The sequence below is a fragment of the Nerophis lumbriciformis genome, linkage group LG05, assembly GCF_033978685.3.
Source record: "Nerophis lumbriciformis linkage group LG05, RoL_Nlum_v2.1, whole genome shotgun sequence".
Lineage (NCBI taxonomy): Eukaryota > Metazoa > Chordata > Actinopteri > Syngnathiformes > Syngnathidae > Nerophis > Nerophis lumbriciformis.
In genome coordinates, this window is record NC_084552.2 from 33,633,577 (window position 1) to 33,641,467 (window position 7,891).

General features: G+C 38.2%; 1 protein-coding gene across 1 annotated transcript in view; it reads right to left on the reverse strand.

The window, feature by feature from the left end:
* Nucleotides 1–4,679, reverse strand: part of LOC133605755 (chloride anion exchanger-like) — a 42,165-nt gene extending 37,486 nt beyond the window's left edge. Inside the window, exons 1-3 of the mRNA XM_061959046.1 lie at nt 4,550–4,679; nt 4,099–4,302; nt 1,268–1,407 (exon numbers count right to left, since the gene is read on the reverse strand). Coding sequence (XP_061815030.1) covers nt 1,268–1,407; nt 4,099–4,232 — 274 coding nt within the window. The 5' untranslated portion in view covers nt 4,233–4,302; nt 4,550–4,679. The remainder of the gene's footprint in view (nt 1–1,267; nt 1,408–4,098; nt 4,303–4,549) is intronic.
* Between the last annotated feature and the right edge of the window lie 3,212 nt (nt 4,680–7,891).

Sequence of the window (7,891 nt, forward strand, 5' to 3'; positions counted from 1 at the left end):
ACATGTTTTTAAAAAAATATTTCTTATTTTTCTGCAAGCGACAATACAATTTACAGTACACAGTAGAGGTGTCCTGATACAACTTATTCACTCCCGATACAACACCAATATCGGAACCGTCACCCATACCGATATTAATCCAACACGATACCAGCACAAATCACAGTACATACTTTTATTATTTTGTAGTGTAGAATGTTAATACGTGAAATTAGTCAAACCGTGAAGGTATAAAAACACTAACCTATTTACTATTAACCTTCGGGAATGGGCTCATGCTGTGTTTTAGTGTATTTTTCTGGCATCCCCTAGCGTTGACAACAATTCATTAAATTAAGCTCATGAAGCAGTAAATTGAAAATGTAGACACAATTGTTACTGGACGCTTTCTGATAAGCTTCTGCCTTGAAGACTTTGTATGTGTAAATAATATGCAACTATGATTATTTGATACTTGTTTATACTGACAAACGTGCTGTTTTAGACTGCAATATTTTTCAACAAAAGGTGGGCAGTAACTTGTTACAAGTAGCTTAAGCTACGTAGCTTAACTACATTTCCCCGTAGTTCGAGCAGTAGCTTCGCTACTTTTTGAACGAGTAGCGATTCCTGTAACTTAGCTATTCTTAGACCTATGTAGCGAGGTAGCCATGTAGCTACAAGCTACAAAGAGAGAAAATGGACAGCGAATCCAAGCCAAAAAAAAAACAAAACGGAGAAAATACAATGACCTGGATAAATGAGAACATACGGGAAACTCCATGATGATTAGTTGGCGTTGATATGATGAGTCACAATTGACTAAAGTTAGGGCGAAACATTACGGACTGGCCAATCGGAGGCAAGGAATTGATATAGCGAATACCCTGAATACCATAGTATATTCCAAGGATTCTCACGAGTGGTACGCAGACTCCATCTAGAGGTACGCCAAAGAATCACTTCACTAAAGTACAGTGTTTTATTTTTCTATGTTCAAACACAGTGTTGCTGTTCAGACTGTGTGTAATGTTACAGTAACCAATAATATTAAATGTTAAATAAAACCTCTCTGCCTTGTTTTTTAATGAATACTTAGGCCTTCTACGCTACAGTATTTTAACGTTGGTCATTATGGTGGCACTTGGAGAAACAAGTTTTTTCTGAGGTGGTACTCAGTGAAAAAAGTTTTAAAACCTCTTTTGTACACAAATACTTACATTGTTTATGATTATGAAATTGCTTGTTTTGCATCATTTGGCACAAATGACAAATGAAAAACAACAACCTTGCAGGACAGCGACGAGTCCAGTGCTGATGCCCGACACGATATCGCTAAGAAGCCACTCTTTGATGCGATAGATCTTCATCCAGCCGATGATTGGCAGCAGGGACATAACCGCATTTTTGGCACGTCTGGCGTCACACCTGAAACAATAATATACTTTGTAGTGTATGCATTGAAGTGACAATATTATACTAAATACGAGTCTACTAAAGTAAATAACTTGGGACTAAAAGCTGTTCTGGCTGGATCCTGTTATTATTATAATCATTATTATTATCATAATTGTTGATAACAGTAATAATAGATTCGATTTGTATGGTGCTTTTCTAGACACTCGGAACGGCGGAAGCTGGAGTCGAACCAGGAACCTTGAAGTTGCTGGCAGGGCCGCTCTAGTATCCGAGCCACACCATTCCCAAATCTAATCCATTATTATTATTATTCCATATCCGTACTATGCTAGCAAATATATTACACTTGTATATTTGTATACATTTTGTATTATCATATATTTTTGACAGTTCTAATCCTAGTAATGACAGCTAAAAATGATAGCTAACCACATTAAAATGCGACCTTGTCTCCACAATTAACAGCTTGACCCTGGAACAGATTACTTCCATTTTCAATTATTTGAAGGAAACTACTTCAATTTGTGTTTGTTTAGTTATAAGAATATTACTTGATAATGTATTTAATTTATTAAAACAATATATTTTTCTTACAGTTTGAAAACGGTAAATAAGGAATTAATGATAACTAAAAATTATACCTAAACGTGTTAAAACGCTACATTTATGACATTGCCTGTACAATTAACAGTTTGTCCACGTAACGGATTATTTCTATTTTCTATGGAGGAAATGCTTTCAAAATAAAACTATTTTTGCAGATTCAACGAGAATTTTTATTCTCGTAATCTTTTATTGTTTAATATATTTTTTTAAATATATATTTTGACAGTTATATGACAGTTAATAAATAATATTAAATAATAATTAAACATGTAAAATAATAAGGACCATGAATAAGAATAAAGGACCAAATACAAGTAAAACATATTGTGAAGGTTAAAATAAATAAATAAATAAATAAATAAATAAACAATTATCTACACACACACACACACACACACACACACACACACACACACACACACACACACACACACACACACACACACACACACACACACACACACACACACACTAAATAGATAACAAATAAATATAACTATATCTAGCCTTAAATATAACTCAATAAAAATCCATCCTAGGAACGGCAGGGAGCAGCTTGCAGGTAGGACAAATATTTAAGTATATAATCCTTCTTCAACAATGTAAATTGCAGTATAAAACTTGACTTGCTGGTAAGGCTCAGAACAAACATAACAGTTGCCATGGGCGAACAAGACTGCCAGACTGAGTGAAGTGCGAGGAAGGTATACACAGTTCTCTGATTAGTGATCAGGAGCAGGTGAGCGTCCTGACCACTAACCAGAGGCAGGTGCACAAAATTGGTGTCCATGGCAACAAAGGGAGCAAAAGAACATAAATGCACACTAAACTAAATATAGCATGACCCGGGCAACGGCATAAAGTACGAATCACTTCAATAAAACTTCAATAAAACTAATAAATAGTAGGTAAAAGCCAAATCAAAAAGGTGGGTCTAAAAGGGGAACACACTTTTTTTTTTGGAATTTTGCCTACTGTTCACAATTATTATATTATACTATTTATTTATTATTTAAAGCTCAATATTAAATAAATGCGCTCAAACGTCTGCTTGCAATGAAGCCTATTGGAGTCGCTCTTTTCTGCCTATAAAGCCCTTAAAAAACATCCAAACACCTCCATTAAGGTTTTTTATACATGATGTAAGTATATATGTAATGTTGGAACAGACATATTTATAATAACATTTCATATTTAAGTATTTTGATCATTTTAAGCATAAAAACGCATCACAAAGTTTGCTTTTTTCCCCAACTCTTTCACTGATTATTAGTCACTGCAGACACAATGAGAGCCAACAAACATAATAAAACATCACTTACTGTACGAGGTCTGCTGTCATTAAGATGCCAACTGATAGAATCCTGTCATATACCCGTTTTAGATGAAAAATGTCTTATAATCCTCACAAAGAATAGGGAGTAGAACCAAACGTCTTTTTTTGTGTCGTTCTCGCCATTTTGGGTCTTAATTGTGTGTCAAAATGTACCAACTTGTCAGAATACATCTTCATCCTTGGTGAGAGGGATGATTTATGATCTACAGTAAAGTTTGACAAGCAAGGAAACGAGGAAGCCCTCGATCAGTCGATCATGTCAACATTAGCACACCAGCTCGTGAATAGTTTGTCTGCGTTAGTGTTTATAATAACAATATCACCGTACTTGGTTGATGAACTCACAAAATGTAAATGGCCCTTTTTGAATGTTTATTCAATGTTATGGGTGGAATAGAGGACCTTCCAATGGCTGCGTTGTAAGCGGACTTTTTTTTACGAGTTAAAATGCATTAGAAAAAAAAACATCCATGGTCATGTATTTCATGATGATTGAGAGCAATAGGCAAAATTCCCAAAAAAGTGCACTTCCGCTTTAATCCCAGGCTCTTAAAAACATCAACGTTCTCGACTGCCCTAAGGTCCTCAAACAGATTTTTTTTTTAAGACTATTTTAAAGTGGAAAAAATTAAGTTTAATGATGGCTACAATTAGACCCTAGAACAGATTATTATTCATATTCATATTCAGTATGTCTGAAGGAAGTAGAGGAACATTATCAGCACCTGGTCTGTGAAAGTACTGCAATGCAACCTTACGTGAAGTACTGCTTGAGGTGATCCAAGCCGGTCTTGCGGTGCCTGTAGACCTTCTCATGCTCCTCTGCAAAGCTCTCCTCCGAGTACAGAGAGCGAGCGACCAGGTACTCCTTGAGCCCTGCTTGCTTCACCATGGCTGCTTCTGGTGCCTTGGAGGACCTCCTGCTCCTTCTTCTTCTTCTTCTTCTTCTCCTCTAGGAGGCTCTGAGACCCATTTAAGCACATGAAGAAATGGGAGATCACCTTTGAACGCCACAAACAACAATAAGGTCCAGATCCCCAAATCCAGACTCGGGCACAGAGGGAGACAGAAAGCAGGAGTACAGAATCATCTGTCAGGCTTGATAAAGAGCGAGCGATAGCAGATAGAGAGTTGCTAGAAAGACTCACACAGGAGATATTCACTTCCTCTACCTGTTTGTGTGAAATCCCGTTATTTTCTCCCACATACCTGATTGACTCCTAATCCAAACTTCTACCTTCTTCCTCCAGTATTTGGATGGCATCTGCAGCCGCCGCCTTCTTTTTAGCCATTAATAATCTACTGTCGTTATTACCGACTGTAATTATTAACAGTAATTATGATGATGTCCCTGCGCTGCCTGGCTGCTGGATGCCTGCCTTATCCTTGACCATTGTTCCTCCTGATATCGGTCAACTTTACGCCCCTAAACAAGGCTTGGAAGGAGGAGGACGGGACAGGACAGGCTATTGTTATGAGGTGGAAATCACAGAGCTTTTAAGCAGGAGTGGAATGCTGCCAAAGGTCAACAACAGTACAGATGTATTTACTGTTGACCATATACTCCTAAAATAAATCGGACATCACCAGGTTAAACCAAAGCACTCTTAAATGCGACCTTTAAAAAGAATACAACATTTTTAATAAGTGACACTTTTGATACATTTTACATTCCTGAGATCCAGGGTCAACGTAGCCGTCTACCAGCAAGTTTTAGAGCACTTCATGCTTCCTGCTGCTGACCTGCTCTATGGAGATGGAGATTTCAAGTTCCAACAGGACTTGGCGCCTGCACACAGCGCAAAATCTACCCATGCCTGGTTTACGGACCATGGTATTTCTGTTCTAAATTGGCCCGCCAACTCCCCTGACCTTAGCCCCATAGAAAATCTGTGGGGTATTGTGAAAAGGAAGATGCAGAATGCCAGACCCAAAAACGCAGAAGAGTTGAAGGCCACTATCAGAGCAACCTGGACTCTCATAACACCTGAGCAGTGCCAGAAACTCATCGACTCCATGCCACGCCGCATTAACTCAGTAATTGAGGCAAAAGGAGCTCCAACCAAGTATTGAGTATTGTACATGCTCATATTTTTCATTTTCATACTTTTCAGTTGGCCAACATTTCTAAAAATCCCTTTTTTGTATTAGCCTTAAGTAATATTCTAATTTTGTGACACACGGAATTTTGGATTTTCATTTGTTGCCACTTCAAATCATCAAAATTAAATGAAATAAACATTTGAATGCATCAGTCGGTGTGCAATGAATAAATATAATGTACAAGTTACACCTTTTGAATGCAATTACTGAAATAAATCAAGTTTTTCAAAATATTCTAATTTACTGGCTTTTACCTGTGTATATATATATATTGCATGGCAGCTCCCGCCATCAGTGTGTGAAAGCGCTTTGAGTACCTTGAAGGTAGAAAAGCGCTATACAAGTATAACCCATTTATCATTATATATATATATATATATATATATATATATATATATATATATATATATATATATATATATATATATATATACATATATATATACATATACTGTACATATATATATATATATATTTTTTTTTTATATCATATATACATATACATATACTGTATATTTATATCATATATACAATATATATGTTTTATTAGTGCTATAATTTAAATATATATATATATATATATATATATATATATATATATATGTCTTAATAAGGTTATCCAAAAAATAGTGCTCGATACCGTAGTAGAGCGCAATATATGTATGTGTGGGGAAAAAAATCACAAGACTATTTCATCTCTACAGGCCTGTTTCATGAGGGGGGGTACCCTCAATCGTTAGGAGATTTTAATGGGAGCATTCGCATACCATGGTTTATATAGGGCATAGAGTGGGTGGGTACAGGCTGGCCTAGGGGCGTGGTGATTGGCTCATGTGTTACCTAGGAGGTGTTTCCGTCTATGGCGGCATGTTGTTACAATTTCGCTGCGCTTGTTGAGGGATGACAGGTCTGGACGGTAAATAATAAACAGTTTCTCTTTCAAGCATAGGTTGCATCTTTTATTACCACTATTGTAAGGTGTGCTGGATGCAAGAATTTGCCATGTTATTGAATATTCAACATTATTGTCTTTGAGGTCCCAAATGTGTTTGCTGAGTTCTGTGGTATTTCGCAGGTTTTTGTTCCTGAAAGAAGCCTTGTGATTGTTCCATCTGGTTTTGAATTCTCCCTCGGTTAATCCTACATATGTGTCGGATGTGTTAATGTCCTTGCGTATTACCTTAGATTGGTAGACAACTGATGTTTGTAAGCACCCCCCGTTGAGGGGGCAATCAGGTTTCTTTCGACAATTACATCCTTTGTTGGTTTTGGAGTCGCTCTGTCTGAGGGCCGACGGCTCATTTGCAATTGTTTTGTTGTGGTTTGAGATGATTTGTCGTATATTGTTCACGCAGCTGTAGCTCAATTTAATGTTGTTCTTGTTGAATACTTTTCTTAGGATGTTGTCTTTGGGAAAGTGTTTGTCAATCAGATTGAGGAATTTGTGTCCAATGTTCGTTGAGACGTTTTTGCTGTATGGGGGGTTGTACCAGATGATGTCGTTCCGTTTTCTGTTCTTTTTTGGCTGGTTTCCTGGCGTGGGTTCATAGGTGAGGGTGAAATTGTATCCGCTTTCATCAAGGGCTTTTTGGTACGGGGGGGTTGCTTGGTCAAATTCAGCTTTGCTATATGACAGCATCGATAGCCTTTTATTGATTCCGGTAGGTTTTCTTTTCGTGGTGGTGGGTGGGTGGTTGCTGTCATGGTGCACGTATTGGAGTGTTGTGTTGGGTTTCGTGAATGGTTGGTAGCTGTTATTTCTCAGGTTGAAAGTGACGTCAAGGAAGTTGACGGTTTGCTTGTTGGCTTCAATCGTGATCCGTAGGCCGTTCTCTTTGAAAATTTGGCATATGCGCTTCTTGGTATTCTCGCTGCTCCTTGGTGAGGCGCGACACACTGCCAGTCCGTCATCACGGTAAATACCAAGGTTCAGATTGAGGCTAGCGAGCTGGGAGAGGAGGAAACTCCCAACGAGTTCACACGTTTCTGCTCCGTCAAAACTTCCCATAGTGACGTCAAATGTTGCATTGTTCTTTTTTTGCCATGGTGTTCTGTTGTGGATGAGAATGGAGTTTTTTGCGTGGATGATGATGTTTCTTTCGTTGCCTGTGATTGAGTCGTAGTCTGAGTCGTAGTATATATATATATATACTTGTGGGACTCGAACCTGGGTGTAATTTTTGATCATTTTGTGGACTTTTGCCCACTTTTCTCTACCACTTCCAGTGTGACTTTGCTGGGTGCGTTTTGGACATGTTGGGCACCCCTGGACTCGGGTGACACGCGGCGGGACTTGTAGGACTCGAACCTGGGTGTCATTTTTGATCATTTTCGGGACTTTTTCCAGACATTCCCAACTTTTCTCTCCCACTTCCAGTGTGACTTTGCTGGGTGCGTTTTGGACATGTTGGGCACCCCTGGACTCGGGTTGCACGCGGCAGGACCTCT